The sequence below is a fragment of the Ailuropoda melanoleuca genome, chromosome 7, assembly GCF_002007445.2.
Source record: "Ailuropoda melanoleuca isolate Jingjing chromosome 7, ASM200744v2, whole genome shotgun sequence".
NCBI lineage: Eukaryota > Metazoa > Chordata > Mammalia > Carnivora > Ursidae > Ailuropoda > Ailuropoda melanoleuca.
In genome coordinates, this window is record NC_048224.1 from 76,747,335 (window position 1) to 76,767,435 (window position 20,101).

Below are 20,101 nucleotides of genomic sequence, written 5' to 3' on the forward strand. Positions count from 1 at the left end.
CTGTTACTTTGCCCTGCCAGTCTATATTGTAGTAACTCAGCAACTTCAGTTACTATTTTGTATGATAGTTTATAGCAACATAAAACCACCTTGCATATCAAAGATAGTCAACTATAACATGCGGACTTCCTACAATCATGGAATAACATTTTTCTAAAACAGGTATGACATTTACTAATAGGAACACTGGTATACTTGCCTTTTTCTGCAGTACAATATCAAAAAGTTAACCATTGGCACTTACAACTGTTTCAAAAAATACTGAAAACTACAAAATGTATGTTAATGTGCCACCAGCACTTCATGAAAGATTTTAAATTAGGAATAGTATGGCTTAAATGTACAAGATGTTCAGTGCTCCAAGTTGACTGGCTAAAATGTCAGACTTTTAAGTAAAATTTGCTAAATTATTTACCTACTATTGTATAGTCTTAAAAGACAGTAAAATAAAACTAGAGTAAAGTATGTTGAAGTACTTTTGGAGCAGAGTATCTTTTAAAATGTAATCAGAGTGAAGTTGCTGGATTACTTGTATCTGTTGCTGCTGCTGTTGAAAGGCAGAGGAGAGCTGGAATCTCTGCTGAGGAAGGCTTTGCTCAGGTCTGTTCTCGGCAGAGCCAAGCTGAGACAACACTACAGAGAGGAGAAGGGGAAAGCAGGCCAGTCAAAAAGTTTGAAGGCTACCAGGGTTAGAAAAGGACAACACAGAAAATGAAATAGAAAAGTTATCAGTATGATTAATCTTAAGTATCAAATCACAGACATTTCAGAATAAATTTAGTATAGTCTCCTGTTAGTTGAGGGTACCACTGATTATAGAACCTCCTGGATATGAAAGGGAAGGGAGTGCCCGTGTGCCAAAGCACCATATCCCTTTTTTGCACCACAACGAAATTTGATACTAGCGTTATTTTGTTGAGAAGGCTTTCTTGCAAAAATGGAAAATACAGTATGTTGTTTTAAAATCGAATCAATGAAGTAGGAAAGGGAGTGGGTGAAGTCCAATCTACTATAATGACAAAACTGGTGGACAAGTGCTTTAAAGAAAAGATGCTGCAATGAGTTTCAGACTACACTACTAGCCAACAATAGTGGTGAATGGAGACTGCAATATTCTATTTCCTTTCAAGCTGAGGGGGGCCAGAGTAATCAATTTAACCCTCTCAATGTACAGATGAAAAAATTACAGGCCATGATGGTCTGAGTGACTCACTCAAAAGTAATTATTGACAGGTCCAAAGCTAGAAACATTCTCATGATTTTTCATCCTAGAATTCTTTCCACTAAAACATATAACAGTCATTTTAGGAGATTCATAACTTGGGTGGTAAAGGTATATGATCACAAATTTCCATTTGGAAATTCATGAGCTCTAAATAGGGCATTATGTGAGACCTTGCTTATTCTAAATTCAGACACTAGGAGTTGTAGAGATATGACAGTAAGCCCAGTGATAATTCAAAATGTTGACATGTTTGTTCACCCAATCCTCAAACTCCCATCATAGCTTACTTACACATGTGATTTAGTGACTTTAATTAAATGTAAAGTTACAATTACTGTCTTTAAGTGACAAGGTATCTTAGTTAAAGGTAAATCTTTGGTTCACCATTTACTGCTGGAAGTGGTGAGAAGTCATTTAGTATAATCTTTTTTTTTTCAAATGATAAAAGTGGCTTATAAAAGTTATGCTGACCATTAAGTCTTGATTCATGCAATTGCAAGCTACCAGAATGAGACCAAAGATTATGCAATCAACAAAAATGCAGTCTCAATAACCCAGAACTGAGGATTTAACAGCTTTGGTAGCTTCCTAGTAAGCTGGATAATTGTATAAAATTTTACGAACTGTAACGTGAGGAAAACCCAACTGCTATTAATATATGTGGGTAAAAACATTTTTAATCAACTGTCAAATTAACAAAAACACCTCAGAGGGCCATCAATAACTTAACAGTTCATGCATTAAATAGAACCATATTTTGTCCTCAGATACTGCTTGTAAGAGAAGGAAAGAAAGAATTAAAATATTGAGATGTCTATGTGATCAGTTATTTTTAGTAAATTCAACATATGAAGGTATAAAGATACCAACCAGCTGCCTGTGACTGCATAAAACTTCCTACTCCAGCAAGGTTAATAACAGCAGCGTGCTGAGCAGATAAGGCCTGTTCTTGACTGGTTGAACCTTGTTCAGAACCCTGAATAAAAAAATAATACATGATTGTACAAAAAGAAAAACAATTTTGAGTTGGTAATTCCCCCCCCTGCCCCCGGTATGAGGAAGAATACCAACATTAGATTCTTGTAAAAAGAATAACAAAGTGTTCATGGACTGGAAATTCACATAGTAAAGTCACTTTTTTTTTTTTTTTAAAGATTTTATTTATTTAACAGAGATAGAGACAGCCAGCGTAAAAGAGAACACAAGCAGGGGACGTGGGAGAGAAGAAGCAGGCTCATAGCGGAGGAGCCTGATGTGGGGCTCAATCCCATAACGCCGGGATCATGCCCTGAGCTGAAGGCAGGCGCTTAATGGCCGCGCCACCCAGGCGCCCCGTAAGGTCACTTTCAAACTAACCTATAGGCTTAACTCAACTCCTTTAAAAATCCTTAATAGGTTCTTTTTTTCCTCTATCTACAGAAAGATGATTCTAAAATTTAGATGGAAAAGAAAAAGATCTAGAACAGCTAAACAATTTTGAAAAATAAAATGGAAGGAATCACACTGCCTGATTTTAAGACTTACTATTGAGTCTACACTAATCCAGACAGTGTGGTACCAACACAGGGATAGATACAGAGAGGTAGAAGAGAATAGAGAACACAGACAGCCATGGAAATACATCTTCATAAAGGTGCAAAAGTAATTCAACGGATTAAGGATGGCTTTTTCAACAACTAGTGCTGTAGCAATTGGACCACGATCCCTTTTGCCCCCTGCCAATAAATCCTGACCCAAGTCTTATACCTTACACAAAAATTAACTGGAAATGGATCACAGATGTACATGAAAAGCTGTAAAACTGTTAGAAGACAACAAGGAGAAAATCTTTGGGCCACAGGGTCTATGTGAGGCATTCCTAGACAATACATAAGGCATGATCCATAAAAGAAATAAACTGTTGATAACTCAAGAGTTCATCAAAACTAAAAACTTTCACTCTGAAAAAGACATCCTTTGCTATCACCTAAAACAGTGCTTGAAATAACATTTTAGTAAATAACATAAGTTAAACACTTCACAAGTTATAAGACATTTATCTTGAGAGGATTTCCCTGGATACTGATTTAAAAAATGGGCAAAAGGACCTGAGTAGACATTTCTCCAAAGAAGATATATATAGACAACCAATATGAAAAAATGTTCAAAAACATTAATCATTAGGGAAATGTAAATCACAATGAGCTTATCACCTACCAGCCATGAGGATGGTTACTATTAAAAAAGCCTCAGAAAATAACAAGTGTCAAAATTTGTCAGGATATGGAGAAACAGAAACCCGTGAACACCGCTAGGGAAAATGTAAAAAGGTACTGCCATATGGAAAACAGTATGCAGGTCCCTCAAAAAATGAAAAATCCCACTCCTGGGTATTATTCAAAAGAACTGAAAAGCAGGGACTTAAAGAGCTGTTTGTACACCCATGTCCATAGCAGCATTATTCATCACAGACAAAAAGATGGAAGCAATCCAAATGTCCATTGACAGATGAATAAACAAACTGTGGTATACACATACAATGAAATATTATTCAGCCTTAAAAAGGAAATTCTGACACACACTACAACATGGAAGAACTCTGGGGACATTATGCTAAGTGAAGTAAACCAGTCACAGAAAGACAATTACTATCTAGACTAGTCAAATTCAGAGAAATAGAAAGGAGAATGATGGTCGTCAGGGCTAACGGGAGAAGGAAATAGGGAACTACTGATTGATGGGTACAAAGTTTCAGTTTTGCAAGATGAAAATGCTGTGGAGACTGGCTGCCTAACAATATGAATATACTTAACATGTACACTTAAAATGACGACAATGGCAAATTATGTATTATGTATATTTTACAATTAAAAAAAAGGTGCAAATAAATTTTATACCCAGCCAAGTTAATCCTTCATGCGTTAAAGAATAAAGAAAAATTGTTTTGAATGTGCCCTTCCTGAGAATCTACTAGAGGATGAGCTTTATCCAATCAAGACTTAGCTGGGGAATCTTTGTGAACTAAGAGAAACTCTGGGGGATGGGACCTAAGAATCAGTACTTTTAGTTCCCAGATGATTCCGAAGCATAGTGAAGGGACAGAAAAACTTGTAGTTCCCTCTCCTTTAATTTACTGCAGTTCTTATTAAATTTCATTCTGTTTAACCATATACAAATATTTATTTGTGTCTATCTTCCCTTTGCCCTAAGCTTCATGATTATAGGGACATCTCTATTCCAACAGAGACAAAACACTGCAAACCCTAGGAGGACAATGACTGGGCAAAAAATGCATGGGCTATAGGGGCAGAAAAAGAATTTCAAATAGGCACCCAATAACTGATCACTACTACTGATAATAAAAGCAGAACAGCAGCTGTCTATCTGAACTAAAACCATGTCATATATGCTTGGAATATACCAAAAAAAAAAAGTTACAATTATGTAATACAAAGCAAATGGAGGGCTGGACAGCACATACCTGCTCCCCTGGCTGTTGAGGACTAGATGTTGTAGGTTGCTGAGGCTGCTGTGGTGTAAACTGAGAGAGCTGTTGTTGCTGCTGCTGCAGTGTGTTAAAAATGAGTGAACCACCTGGAAGCTATTCAAGAAGAACTAATTAGCTCATTTTACATTATTTAAATTTCTTTATTCCATAAACATTTTTAGAACATTCACTATGTACCAGGCATTCTTCTGTGGACTGAGGAAACAGGTGAACAAAAACCAAACCAAACCAATACCCCTGCCCTTAAAAAAAAAAAAAAATTTAAAAACAACTTTTAATTGCTATTACTGCAGGCTCTCAAATATGTAGTAATCTCAAACAACTATGATTCTGCTTAATAGTTAGCTATCCAAACACACATACTGCTTTAACTCTTACACATCAATATAAAACAACATTAAATAAGCATTACAAAGTATAAACAAGAAACTAGTGACAATCAAAATACACATCTTAAGAGAACTTCTCTAATTTGTTCTAGCTTTACCAAAAACCAGAAATGCATGAATTTTTATGTAACATAGTAAGGAATTCCAGAGCTGTAATGGAAGTACATTAGATATCCATATTTTTAGTTTAGAGGCACTACTTGCTGCTCTGTCATTCTGTACCTAAATTACTTCAAAAAACCCCCAAACAAAAAAACCACTTTTTAAAGCATCCAGAAAAGTCCGTATTAAAAATTAAAATTATCGTTTTCAAATGCATCAGGAAATAAATGGTTTTTCCATTTATTCTATAGGGCTTTAAGCTATAGTAACCTCCCTTCATGCATTGTTTTGCTTTCCCTGGTCTCAGGTACTACAGTCAACTGCAGTCCAGAAGCAGATGATCTTCCTGACATGGTCAGGTCAAGAGTAGCCTAACACTACATCACAACACCTATGTCATCCACCTCACTCTATCTCATCATCTAGGCATTTTATCATCTCACAAGAAGGGTTAAGTACAGTACCCTGTACTTACTTTGAGGAAGAGACCATATTTACATAATTTTTATTATAGTATACCTGTTATCACTGTTCTGTTTTATTAATTACTGTTAATCCCTTACTGTGTCTAATTCACAAATTAAACTTCATTGTAGGTATTGTGAAAATAGACACTAGAGTCGGGAAGCTCAATGTCAGTTATAGGAAGACTGTCATTTACAGACCCCAACAAAAGAATCCTGAACAGGAAAAATCACCAGTGACAGGCCCCAGCAGGGAAAAACATGCACTGCATCTCCAACAAGAAATTAACCACCCCTGAAACTCAGCCAGAGAGAAGCTATCATCAACCTGAACTCTTGTTTTCTCCAATGGACTTCATTCAAAACAATCCTCTCCACTTCCTCCTCCTTCATCATAAAATAACACTCCTCTCTTTTGTTTGTTGAACTTGCCTATGGTTTTGTCATAGCTTGCTTGGCCCAAACAGCAATTCTCTGTTATTCCAAAATAAACCCATTTTGCTGGCAAAATAATGGAGTTTTATTTTTAAGGTTAACAGCACATACGTAGAGGAAGAAACAGTACATACAGGGTTTTGCTACTATCCATGTTTTAGGCATTCACTGGGGGTCTTGAAAATGTATCTTCCGCAGATAATGGGGGACTACTGTATAAGCAGTTTGCAGTCCTTAAGAGAAAGTCCAAGCAAATAAATACCCAACTACAGAATTCTTAGGTCTGCAGAACGTGGCCGCGGCTGCACCCCCCACCCCCAGTGTGCTCAGGTCAGTATCTAAACCTCATTGTTAGGTAAATTTGGACTTAGCATAGGTCAACTGTTCTTTCCTCAGTTAACATAATAAATGCAGCAAAATATAATTAACTTATAAGGTAGCCTTATTCCTTATGATTAATGCTATTAAGGAATTCCACTCCTTTCCAAGAGCAATATGCAAGGAGTTAGCTAAATAAACCAATATGATCTGTGGTCTGTCCGTATTACAAGTGGACTGTTTTGCGATTACATTCTGTAAATACAGACACTGTTTGCATCTCATGTAAGAAATGTTTAATTTAAAGTTTTCGCTTAAAATACATTTCTGGATTTGTTATTCCTGAAGACCAGGTTGAGTTGATCTGTCTGGTACTGTTTTTTGCTTTTGTTCTTTTAAAATTTTATTTATTTGGCAGAGAGAGAGAGAGAGCACAAGCAGGTGGAGCAGCAGCAGAGGGGAAGGGAAAAGGCGGCTCCCCGCTGAGCAGAGCCCTACATTGGGCTAGATCCCTGGACCCTGGGACCATGACCTGAGCCAAAGGCAGATGATTAAGCCTCTGAGCCAACCAGGTGTCCCTGTCTAGTACTGTTATTTCCTCATAATCCAAAGCTCTGCCATTTTGTGCCCAGACATTCATGTCTACCTTTTCTAAAAGTTCTTTGTAGACAATCTCATTCATTTTCCAACCTGGTAGATTTATACTGGACCTCATCCTTAAATTAAAGGGCCTAGCATAACACCCAGAATATTGTAAATTCATAACCTGTACTAAATTCTCCACTTTCAATCTCTTTTTATATGCTGATACTGGTAACATGTAAGTAAAGCCTCATCATTAGACACAAACTATAATCTGACAAACATTTAATGAATATTAGGTGCCTGGCATTGTGCCAAGAAATCATATTCTGCTTAGGAAAAGAACACCTACCTATTTTTAAAATCTTTCTTCAAGCGAACAGTAATACATATGATACATACATAAAATGCCTGTTGAAAGAGGAATTATTTTCTAGGTATTATCTATTATTGCCACTGTAGGCAAGTGTAGTCCTTGGTAGTTGTCAATTCTCCCCATCAGACCAGCTGCTGCTTGATTAGGCAGGGTGCTGAAGCCAATGAGTATGGTATGTAGGATACAGATTCTTTCTCTTTATCCATTTTCCACGTGATTATACAAAGAAAGCAGTAATTAACCACACCCTTAGAAGATTCAGAACAGACTTCAACATTTCAATGCTTGTATGATCAGATATACATTATTAAAAAAGATATCAAGCATAAAAACTTCAATCAAAACCAGTGTATCGCATTTACCTGGAGTAGATTTAAGGGCCTGAGATTTGAAGTATTTTTTAAACCAAATGGAACACCTGTTAAATAAAACTCATGGTTATAAGAGGGAATTAAAATTTTTTTACATTTCAAAGTTATTTTATACTTTAGTAACTATAAATACAACATTTTAAGTACTTTTCTGCATAGATGTGGTTATTTTTTCTATACTTTTAAAATAAAAAACAAAAAAAATTCATCAATACCTATTAACACAAAATTCTTATTCAAAGACGTGGAGCATCAGATGTACATTTTATAGGCATATCTCAGAGATACTGTGGGTTCAATTCCAGATCACTGCAATAAAGTGAGTATTGCAATAAAGCAATGAATTGAATTTTCTCATTTCCCAATGAATACGCTATGTTTACATTATACTGTAGTCTATTAAATGTACAACAGCATTATGTCTGAAAACACAATGTACAAACCTTAATTAAAATATTTTATTTAAAAATATATCAACTGAGTTTTCAATGAGTCACAACCACTGATCACAGAGGACTACAACAAATGTAATAATAATGAAAAGATTTGAAATATTGCAAAAATTACCAAAATGTGACCCAGAGCTATGAAATGAGGAAAAGCTATTGCAAAAATGGCATCAATAGCTTTGCTTGATACAGGCTTGCCACAAGCCTTCAATTTGTAAAAGAATATGCAGTATTTTCAAAGTACAATAAAGCAAGGTATACCTGTATTCTATTATTTCAGAAATGATAACCTCTTTTACCACTATTTTGACTTTTGGCTGATAAAGTAATCAGGAAATATGCAGACACCATGAATATAATAAAATTGTCACTGTTGTGCAAATACCTTTCAGGTATTGACATCTATTTAAATTTCTCAGTGCTAAGTAGTATACAGTAATAATCCTATCTCCAAGAACCCCGTGTGCTGTTTGCTATTTTTTCAAGTACAAATGGTAGTATTATAAATGTTAAAGAACACTGAACTGTGTCCAAACTGAAAGTCAGGAAACAATGCTGTTATTTCTAAACTTAGTCCCAAAAATCTGTGATGCAACATAGAGTACATAAAGCAGGGGTTGGCAAACTTTTTCAGTAGGCCTTGTGGGCCACATATGGCCTCTGTGGCATATTCTTCCTCTTGTCTTCTTTTTTAAAAACAAAACTTTAAAAATATAACCATTCTTGTAGTTTGCAGACCACAGTCTCAAAGTATGTGCATATCCTGCCAATAAAATATACCAATTTGAACACTAATTAAAATGTATTTAGTCCTCTCAGCAGATAATTGAATTAAAAAAAAGATAAAAGGCAGAACATTCACAGGTGATGGTATAAACAAACCCCTGTAATAAGAAATTGAAGAAGCATAATCATGTTAAAATATTACAGTATTGATATATCCCCATCAGGAAAAATTCTCATGAAAAGATATGACATAACTTCCTTTATTTATTTTTAAAGATTTATTTGAGAGAGAGAGAGCACGAGCCGGGGGGTGGGGCAGAGGGAGAAGCAGATTCCCCACTGAGCAGGGAGTCCCACGTGAGGCTTGATCCCAGGACCCGGAGATCATGACCTGAGCCGAAGGCAGATGCTTAACTGACTAAGCCACCCAGGCACCCCCATAACTTCCTTTAAAAATGAATGACATCTATCTAATGTTTATGGCTTATCAAAGGCACTTTCAATCACTTCATTAATGTCGCCTAAGTACCATCTGAAGTTAGGTATTTTTACTCCCATTTTAGAACAAATGAAACTGAGGCCGAGGAAGAAAAATTAAGTTACTTCCTTTAGGCCCCAGAGTGAACACCAGGAGCCACATGTAACTAACTGGTAAAGGTAAATATAAGCATCCTAAATTCAACACTTGATTCCTTTTCCAGAGCTTCTGCCACTAACACTTAATGAACATTAAAATGAGGTCATCAGCTAGAATTAGGAAATCACAGCAATATGTTACCTGTTTAAATTATGCTCTTTGGGTTTGAGTTCTCATAATTCAAGAAATTTTTTGATAAATTTTTCTTACTATGTCAAGTTTGTTTTTCCTGCTAAGTTTTTTCTAGCAGTAAGAAACTGGATTATTCCAAGATACTACAAAATATTTTAAACAGCATTACAAAATAGCATTAAGTTGTTAGAACTATTTTCCAATACATATAATAGTAATTACTACTGTACTAAAACGACTACTGTTTATCATGAGGACAGTAAATTTTTTTGAATGCTTATGTCATCTCAGGCAGTTTAAAGTACAACATCTGTATTTACTCCTTTAACCTTCCCAACTATGAGGCAAAGCATTATTTTTCCCCATTGTATTGACAAGGAAGGTGAGGTGACTTTCCCATGATTACACTATTCAGTAAGTTGCACAACTGTGATTCAAACTTAGGTAATCTGGTTCCAGAGCCTAGACTTTTTATTGCCATTCTATGTTGCCTTTCTGACACAACCTGTGTTTCCAAAATGCATTTCTTTTACCTGGAATAGTAGGACTACACTGACAATAAGGCTATCAAAATTAATTTATTATGTTTGGAAGGCAGATAGAAGTTGTAGAAACTTACCAAGTTTCTTCATAGAACTGCTAAATGGTTTTTAATTTAAATATCAGACCTTCAAGGGCTTTTTAAACGACATACCTGTGACATAATACTTCAAGAAATAAGGACGTTAAGTGTATATAATATGCTTAAAATGACATTTTTACATTAGCATGTACTTTAATTTTTTAGAGGTTATTATTTCCAACATTCTGACCTGCTTGAGAAGCTGCCTGCATTGCACCAGGCAATGCATTTGGTAGCAGACCGCCTGAGGGTAGAAGGCCACTCAGGTTTATTCCTGCAGGAGTTATGGCACCAGTGTTACAGCCCAGCACAGGGTTTGAACCACTCATCAAAGCCTGAGCTCCACTGCAGGAGAATAAGACAAAGCATTAAACTTCCACTACATAAGAAAATTTCAGTCACATAATTAATTCCTTGGATTAAAAAATAAACTACTACACAAACACAATTAGGTATTTTGGTCTTAAACATCAGTTTTGAGGCTCTGTTTCATTTTTATGCCAGTGACAGTAAGATTATCTAAAATTAAGTACTATGTATTTATCAAGGTTTAAATATAAATTGAAAGAGTAAAAGCATTAATCAAGGGATTAAAAGATGGTAATGCTGAGGATAAACAAGAAAATCCATACTGCTGTCAATGTGGAGTAGTATCAAGTTAGTGCATATAATACATATATGACCTGAAATTAAAACATACTTGTTGAGATAGTTTCTATCCATATCTAAACTATTTTTCAGTTTCAGAAATATGCAATTTATTAACGTCACAATTTACTTAGATCAATGAGAATATCTTAAAAAACAACAAAAACAACAACAACAAACAAAACAAAACAAAATCAGGGCATCAATTCAAACTTACCAAACAGAGCCCACTACATTGATGAAGTTAAGTCCAGCAGAGTTTGCCATGACCTGGGTGGCCGTGGTTCCTGTAGTTATGGATGTTACCATGGTGGAAAGAGGAATGGTCGTTACAGGCATTGCCTGGCTCAGAGACCTTTGCTGCTGAGCAAACTGAGTTAACAAAGTGGGCTGAGGGGTGAAGCCTGAATCTTGGGGAGTAGGGGTGGCTGAAGGGGTAATAGGAGTTGAGCTCTGAGCATCAGGAGGGTGTGGGGTCGATGAAGGGGTTGGTGTAGGAGTAGATGGCTTAGGAGTTCCAGATCCTGCTCATTGAGAAAAATAAAAATTGCTAGTTTGTTATAAATGGCCAGTCCTTTTTAAAATAAGGTTAATGGAATCTTACTTAGCACTGACAATTTGTTCCAGTTTTTTTTTTAAGCAGTTAACTGCAAGTGTTAATTTCTACACATGATACATGAGTGTTGCTACACTCAATTACAATTAAGGATGCAGTATATCACCTAAAAATTCCATCAGAGATGCTATTACAATAACAGTAAAAATATACATTTGTATACTACCACAATACCCATTTAAAAGTTAATTTCCAACATGCTACCTTTGGCCTAAAACGTTTAAGAGGAATTCAAATTAATTTTTGTTATTTACGATTTCACTAATTTAGAACTTCATTTAAAAATATTGCTTATTTTCTGTAACAGTCTGAGATAAACTCTGAACATATTTAATAAATTACATATGGTTAACAATCATATTTGGCACCTAAATGTACATGTTTAATTCCTAACACACCAAGTTTATCCTGACAAACAAATTTACAAAACACAATAATAAAGCAAATATTTGATAGATAATACTGCATCTTTAACAGTAACTGTGTACTTCTGTTTAAATGTAAGAATGTATAGAAAATCTGTTGTGAATGAAGTATGCACAGTTTATCAACTTTTTAAAAAAAAGCAAAAACAAAAAACAAAAACCAAAAAAATAAAACCAAAAGCTCTTGAGGTGTTTTCTTTTTTAGCTTTCATGTCCTGCAGAAAGAAAGGAAAGAAATGTGAATGTCCAGAAGCTGTCACTCAACCCTTACTTAAAGTAACAACTGTGTGCAGTAGATTAACATAATCCATACCCACAACATAAGAAGTGTGAATAAGACTTCCAGGAAATTTATAAATTTTTCTTTGTGCAAAACAAGAAGGCAGAAAAATTACACCTTTTGAGCTATCAAGATGAAGATGTTTATAATCTAAGGCGAAGACCACCCTATCACTGTGCAGTGTACTAAAACTTTCAGCACACTTTAGTTATCTATAAAAAAAATCTAAAAAACTGGAATGCTTTTTCGCAAACTGATACCTAAGTATCTCAGAAAACTCTAATTTGAAGAAATTCTCCCAATTGAATGCTAGAATTCTTGCGTTAAGTTTTCTTGATGTTAAAAAAAAAGTATTCAGAAGTAAAAATTACATTTTAATATTTTCAGAATAATGCCTTATGATTATTACCACATTTTAGTAACTGATTACAATTTTTAAGGGTGTAGGAGTGTTTTTGAAAAATTGGCTTTCAGTTTATTTTATTACCACCTTGGAACTAGTTAATTTCTTACATATACAAAGATAGGACTGCAGCAACAACTCTTACGACATTTTTTTTTCATATCAGCTACATAGTTTACATAAAATATAACATGATCCTAGGGAACACTGGAATAAAAAATATTTTGGAATCCTATTGCCACATTTAATTAACAGATTATTTTTTTAAGGAGATGTGTAGGTTGTAAATCTATAAGGTATACACACAGTGCATACATAGATACAGAAAAACAAATACAATTACAATAAACACAAAATACATACAATTAACAAGAGATTTGCCTGAAGCTTCTCAAAACTTATATATTTTGGGTACACAGTACATTGATTTCAATATTTCACTGGTCAAAAAAAAATAGCTGTTTTAAGAAACACTAATGCAAAAAGCCAATGAAGAGCTAATGAAGAATTTAAGTTATAACTCACTTTGTGATGAGCTGGCAGGTGACAGGGCAGCTGGAGAAAGCATGCTAACTTGATTGAGATCCACAGATGACTTCCGAGAAAGACTTGGTGGCTTGGAAGCAGGAGGAGGTGTTGGAGATTTAAGAAAGCTGCTGGCCTGCTGTGGTGTAAAATAGTTACCTAGAAGAGTATAAAAGTTATTTCCTACACCTGTAATTTGAAATTCTATGAATTAAGTAAGTCATAACAGGAGTATAGTTTTAAAAGCAGATTATCACTTATGCTGTGTTATACTCCAGATGACAGAAACCAAAGAATGTAATACCTGAAGAACTATTTCCTGAGCTTGAGGGAAGCTTGATGGGTGGAGGTCGATGTTTTACTCCCTTTCCCAATACTGAAGACTGAACTGACACAGTCTCTGGCTGCTAAGAGACAGGGACATTAAATATACTTGTTAAAATTTGGCCCAAATCAGAAACTCATAAATTAATACCACTATAGCTTCTAGATGAGAATGAACACTTTAAAACTCTGCAAAGTACACTTAGCGTTATTGGCTGGGTGTTACAGATGTTATAAAAAATATAATTTCACATAAGACGATCCATGAAATAAATTACGGTAGATATATAGGATGAAGAAAAGATTTCTAAGTAATAGGGTGGGGAGAAAGTTTGAGGGAGAAGAGCAGAAAGGTAAACTAAAGCAAAGCTTCCACTCTTAAACCTTTCCAAGGAAAAGAGAAAACTGTTGAAACCAGGTGATTAGCATACACAGGTGTTCATTATACTTTTCTTTCTACTTTTGTATATACTTGAAAGCTTCCATTACAGAAAGTTAAACACTAAACAATACCCCATTTCTCAAAAAACAGTCGTTAACATTTCTTAGATTCCTTGAGAAACAATTAGGCACAAAAAAGTAATCAAACGCACTTCTGTTTCTTTCCCTGGAGAAAGTTGACTCAAGCTGGCTGAGCCACTGGAGCTGTGTGACATTTTGACTGGACATTTGGCTTCATTCTGGACCAATTCCTGGTACTGATTGACTACCCTAGAATATTAGGAGTAAATGAGTAAGGATTAGCTAACTGTTCTAAACATAAATTCATATAGTAACTGTTAATAAAAGAATTTCCATCAAAATTTACACAAAAATTCAAACTAGATAATTTAAGTTTGTGGAAAAAGCACATTCTTCTAATCTTTTCAATGACAAGCTAATGCTCAAAACACTTTGCTAATAAACAATCTAAACATACAGTATCTTCCTTTAATACAGAAATTATAGGGAATACTTAACCAATAAGCAGCCAAAGAAATCACCCACTTTCACTCGCATTCTGATTAAAGTACTACTCAGAAATTATCTTCCTTAGCTAAAAGATATATCTATGCTTTATTTAAAATACACTGTATTTTAAACATTATTCCTGTGTTATTTTCCTAATTCTATAAAAAATCCTAGTAATATCTAAGGTATAACTAAAACCAAAGTTGTGACTCTTAGTGGAGTACTCTCTATCCTATAAAAATGAAGTTTTTCATATCCATCCAGATTAAAGATAAAGACACAAATATTTTTACCTCTCAGCATCAGTCTTTGATCCAATAATAAACCTGAAATGTTTAGAAGAGAGAATGTTATGTTAAGAGTTGTCTTAAGGAACCCTGGGATTACTTTTGAAGGCTTCCGTATTTTAGTGACTGCAGTTTTACAAAATGAGTCAAACTACAGAGATATTACAAAAAAAAATTTTTTTAAATACATTTAAACTTATGAAGCAATGACCAAGTTTTGCATGCATTATAAAATATCCTGTGAATAATTTGGCAGATTTAATTTAAAGGAGATGTATTTTGGCATAAAACCTATGTATCAAAACAAAATCTGGGCTGAAAGTTACCAATTGCTATACATCCTTGCAAGTGTCTGCCCTAGAGCAAAATTCACTGAACTACTGTGTGCAAGGCCTTTGGCCTTCCTCTCACTTTAACCTTTGATTTTCAAAATCATTAATAATGTCTACAGAGCAGATCTTAAAATGTATTTTAGACAAGGAAGGTAGTTTATTGCCAATTCAATAAAATGTCTTTACCAAGTCTTTTTAAAGAATTTGACATTTATATGATTTCTTAACAGATTAAAATAGTGAGTTTGTTTATTTTTTAATTACCAATTTGAATGATCATCTGTGGAGGAGCTGAAATATAAAATGTAAAAAAAAAAGAAAAAACTTGGTTAATGCAGCTCAAACTTTAACTTCATAGTTATTAACTCAAGTAATTTATGAATATGGAGGAATGATTGGAAGTAACAAATCATGCAGCATTTTGCAGCAACTCCCTGATGTAAAAGCAAAAAATTCAATTCTTCTTGTTAGACAGATCTGATCAGTTGGCTTTTGAACTGATTTTCTTTTTTAAATGAGAAAAAGTATTTTGTATATCCTTGTGTTTGAGAAAAGTTCATAATTTAAAATGACCAATGTATGTCTTAAAGGGGGAGATTTTTAAAAACACAGGTAATCAAAACATCTGATCTGTCTATATAGTATTCAACAATAGAAACTGCTAATGTGAAAAAATTACCTAATGATTCTTTGAAACTATTTCTTCCCATTGACTTTTACTTAAGATACTGGTGAGGTTGCTCTTTAAAATCCATTTCTGCTATAGTTTCATTTAGTATCTTGTGTTAAGTAAAGATTTATAAATAATTTAACATATTCCTGGCCCCTGCTTTTTTCTGTTGAGCTCCTCTTTGTAGTTTCTTCTTTTTGAAACAGCAACAACTTGATTGAAAAACAAAACTAATAATCAAACTAACAATAAAAACAAAACTAAAGACTGCTACTTTGTACTAAATATATATAGTCCATAAGTTTTAGAAGATCAAATATGTGTATTTTTTAGAGCCAATAACTACATTAAGCACTGAGTCTTTGTCCTTACATGCAGTGCTGCAATACCAATAGCTTCTTCATTTATAAAACTTGCTATTCATTTAAACAAGCTACTTCTCAGAAACACTTCAACTTCCTGCTCGTAGGTTGAAGTCGTGTCAACACATATATACAACAAGAGGGATATATTCTTCAAAGTATGAGAATAATTATACCACAGGTTTTTAAGAAGATATTATTATTTTAAATAACTCCTGGACAACATGGTAATTGTAATTTAGGTTTACTTTTGTCCACTGACAAATCGAATTGGAGTACTTAAATAACAAATGAATCCCCAAAGGGAAATTTTTATTCATTAATGGTTCATCAGTAGTTGCCAGATAAATTCTGATGCCTAATTTTGTCAATTACATGTATTTAACAGAACTCACTGGGATGGAGACATCTGGCTGTCATTTTCTTCATCTTCTTTACATGGCTGTATTTTACCATAGTAAAGTGGATCACCAAGTGACTGCAAAATCGTCAGCTTTGTTTTCTGATACTGATTACCAGCTTCACATTCAAATACATAATCATCTTTTACATCCTGAAAAAAGACCGTCCCAGATACCTTCTTCAGTAAATACATAATCAAAGTTAACAAAATAAACAACACACTAACTTGGATCTGGCAAAAGGAAGACACATCACATTTTGACTATAGACCTGTTTAAGACCATCAAAGAGAATAAAGCCCAAGACTTTTTTTTTTTTTGAAAGATTTATTTATTTGATGGAGAGAGACAGCCAGTGAGAGAGGGGACACAAGCAGGGGGAGTGGGAGAGAAAGAAGCAGGCTTCCCAGTGGAGCAAGGAGCCCGACGCGGGGCTCGATCCCAGGACCCTGGAATCACGCCCTGGGACGAAGGCAGACTTTTAACGAATGAGCCACCCAGGCGCCCCACCCAGGATTCTTTTTTACATAGCACTTTAAGAATGAGAGTCCAATGGAGTAGTTAACCAAACCCAAGTGAAACATGGCAGAATTGCATAAACTGGACATATGAATGCAAATACAAATATTAAAGGGGTAAAACTTGAACACAGACCTACTTGTCACATATAAAATAAAGTATTACTGCACTTAGGGAAAATTACATAGAACATTTAAAATCGTCCTTAGAATAACTTAATTAGAAACAGAAAACAAATCAGAACTACCAAAATGCAACTCCAACAGAATAAAAATGCAGTTATGTATTACAACTGCCCTTTAAAGTGGAAACCCTACTTTATGAAAAACAAAACTAAACAATTGTTCTTTCCTTTAATTCACTAACCCCCCAGGATGCTCTTTAAATGAAAAAAACAAAACAAACAAACAAAAAAACAAAACAAAAAAAACCCCAACAAACAAACCCTAAAGTAAAGGCACTTTATGTTTAATAAATTCAGAAACAGCCTCATCAGAAAGACTACAATGATAGACTTACATGGGCTGGCCAGACTGTTGGTTGTGAGTCATCAGATTTTATGGACTTTTCCACTTTCGCGTATTTCTCCACCTAAGCAATCAAATCAAGAGACAGCAGATGTAATGGAGTAAGTATTGCGACCAGAGAGAAAAACCTAAGTAACTCAACAATACAATATAGTTTCAAGCACAGAAATTCTTGAATTGCTAATATCACCAACTATTTATGCTTAGTTTAAAACTCTCCTGAGGGGCCCCTGGGTGGCTGAGTCATTAAGTGTCTGCCTTTGGCTCAGGTCATGATCCCAGAGTCCTGGGATCAAGCCCAGCATCAGGCTCCCTGCTCAGCGGGGAGCCTGCTTCTCCCTCTCCCACTCCCCAGCTGGTGTTCCCTCTCTCGCTGTGTCTCACTCTGTCCAATAAATAAGTAAAATCTTTTAAAAAAATAAATAATTAAAACTTTCCTGATATAGTAATTTGACTAATTGGTATTAAAAATATAATTAGAGGGGCGCCTGGGTGGCACAGTCGTTAAGCGTCTGCCTTAGGCTCAGGGCGTGATCCCAGCGTTCTGGGATTGAGCCCCACGTCAGGCTCCTCCGCCAGGAGCCTGCTTCTTCCTCTCCCACACCCCGTTTGTGTTCTCTCTCTCGCTGGCTGTCTCTCTCTGTCAAATAGATAAATAAAGTCTTTGAAAAAAAATAAAAATACAATTAGAATCCCTTTTATCATTAAATAGGTGTAATAAACACAGCTGCTTTTTTGGACAGTGCCTCTTCTTTTTATCCCATAAGCTGATATTACATTTGTCCTTTAGGAAAGTTGGAATGTCACAGACAAATCAGAACCAAGATCTTTTCCTTTGGGTTTTTAAACCACTTTTTTTTTTTTTTTAAAGATTTATTTATTTGAGAGAGAGAGAGAAAGAAACGAGCAGGGAGAGGGAGAAGCAGACTCCCAACTGAGCAGGGAGCCCAACATGGGGCTCAATCGCAGGACCCCAGGATCATGACCAGAGCTGAAGGCAGACACTTAACCGACTGAGTCACCCAGATGCTCCTTATGGCTGGGTTTTAATGGAACAGTTCTCTTGTGATGGGACAAAATTGGAGGGAGACTAGGGAACTTATATTAAAGTTCGTAAAATTTTTGTGAACCTTTTCCATTGTCTAATCAGACATGGATCATATATTCTGTATTATCTCCTACTAGTCTCTGTGAATCAAATATTCTCATCTTCCTGGTAACCATGACCTTAAGATAATCAGACTCACCTGGGAACTTGGTAAAAACTCAGATTTCCATGCCCTTTCCCTGGCGACCTGACTAAATTAGAAGATCTAAAGTGGGGCCTGAAATCTACATTTATCTGGTATTCTAGATGATTCTTCTGATCGACTCAGACTGAGAAACTTTGTATTAGCGTTTTGCTACTCAAATGTAAGCTGTGGACCCCAGTACCACGAAACCTGAGAGCCTGGCAAAATCGCAGCATCTCAGGTTCTAGCCCAGACTTGCTGAACTAGAACCTGCATTTTAACAAGCAAGCCAAGGTGATTAGGATGTACATTACAGTTTGAGAAGCACTGCTTTAGATATCCGGTCTACCCTCCAAAGCTAAATCCCACCCTCTGGTATTTACACTAACAATTCTTCTCAAGCTGCGTTCCTCCAGAAACACATAAGTTATCAAGAAATAGTGTGGCTTATTCTCCCTTTAGTCATATATATAGTATACTTCAGATGGTTTTAGCTTTGTGCTTTTCAGAAATTTTTCTTTCAATCTCAGAGAATAAGAATAGTATATGTGCTGGCCTAGGAATGATGCAGAAGAAAAGCAAACGTCCATTAAAATAAGTAACCAATTATAAAGAGATGAGTGAAAAATAAAAAGGAACACAGGAGAAATAAAAAAGTAAAACATATACGGGACAAATTATCAAAAGATCTCTTTCCTGTTTTTGATCATTTATAGCTCATGAATATTATGGATCAGCAGAGAATAACAGCCAAATTTCCTAATCTTGGCCGCTGCTGCACTGTTAATTTTCACATTTAATTAATTCGAGAAAAGAAGGATTATCAGGAAATTATAATGAAATAAAAAGAACACATTTTATACATACTATGTAATAATGTACCATCCTTTTCCATATTTCAAAATTCTTTATCATTCCTACTCTGAACACAGACCTTTTATAGCAATACACAGATGGATTAAGATGTTATATTCTTACACAAGTTAATGTGAAAGAATATTCTAAAATATTCTAAAAATGAGCAATTGATTTAAAAAAAATCATTACTCTGTTTTTAAAACAAGTCAGTCTTTGTTTTCCCAGAGTATAAGCTGCTCTTAAATTTAGGAACTTTATATGAAAACAACTGCAATTCATGAACTGACTTACATCCACTTCAGAAGGTATGGCCAAATTACAGGGACTCCGCTTCCACATATCTACACACTGAAAATTAAAAACAGTATTAATATGGTGAAAATTCAAAATGAGCAAAGCTTTTGGCATAATAATAAGCTTCATTTA

The 20,101-nt window shown here is 35.0% G+C and overlaps 1 protein-coding gene across 6 annotated transcripts in view; it reads right to left on the reverse strand.

Annotated features, from left to right (window-relative positions):
- The window catches only part of SUPT20H (SPT20 homolog, SAGA complex component), a 39,688-nt gene that overhangs the window by 739 nt on the left and 18,848 nt on the right, over nucleotides 1-20,101 (reverse strand). For 2 of the 6 annotated variants that reach the window (XM_034665079.1, XM_034665078.1), the window contains 14 exons: nucleotides 19,967-20,023; nucleotides 17,578-17,649; nucleotides 16,534-16,691; nucleotides 15,371-15,397; nucleotides 14,781-14,813; nucleotides 14,130-14,247; nucleotides 13,517-13,619; nucleotides 13,213-13,371; nucleotides 11,181-11,487; nucleotides 10,506-10,660; nucleotides 7,741-7,796; nucleotides 4,686-4,805; nucleotides 2,096-2,201; nucleotides 530-633 (listed from right to left, as the gene is read on the reverse strand). In XM_034665079.1, coding sequence (XP_034520970.1) covers nucleotides 530-633; nucleotides 2,096-2,201; nucleotides 4,686-4,805; nucleotides 7,741-7,796; nucleotides 10,506-10,660; nucleotides 11,181-11,487; nucleotides 13,213-13,371; nucleotides 13,517-13,619; nucleotides 14,130-14,247; nucleotides 14,781-14,813; nucleotides 15,371-15,397; nucleotides 16,534-16,691; nucleotides 17,578-17,649; nucleotides 19,967-20,023 — 1,575 coding nt within the window. The remainder of the gene's footprint in view (nucleotides 1-529; nucleotides 634-2,095; nucleotides 2,202-4,685; nucleotides 4,806-7,740; nucleotides 7,797-10,505; nucleotides 10,661-11,180; nucleotides 11,488-13,212; nucleotides 13,372-13,516; nucleotides 13,620-14,129; nucleotides 14,248-14,780; nucleotides 14,814-15,370; nucleotides 15,398-16,533; nucleotides 16,692-17,577; nucleotides 17,650-19,966; nucleotides 20,024-20,101) is intronic. The other 4 variants (XM_034665083.1, XM_034665082.1, XM_034665081.1 and 1 more) reach the window with 3 other exon arrangements.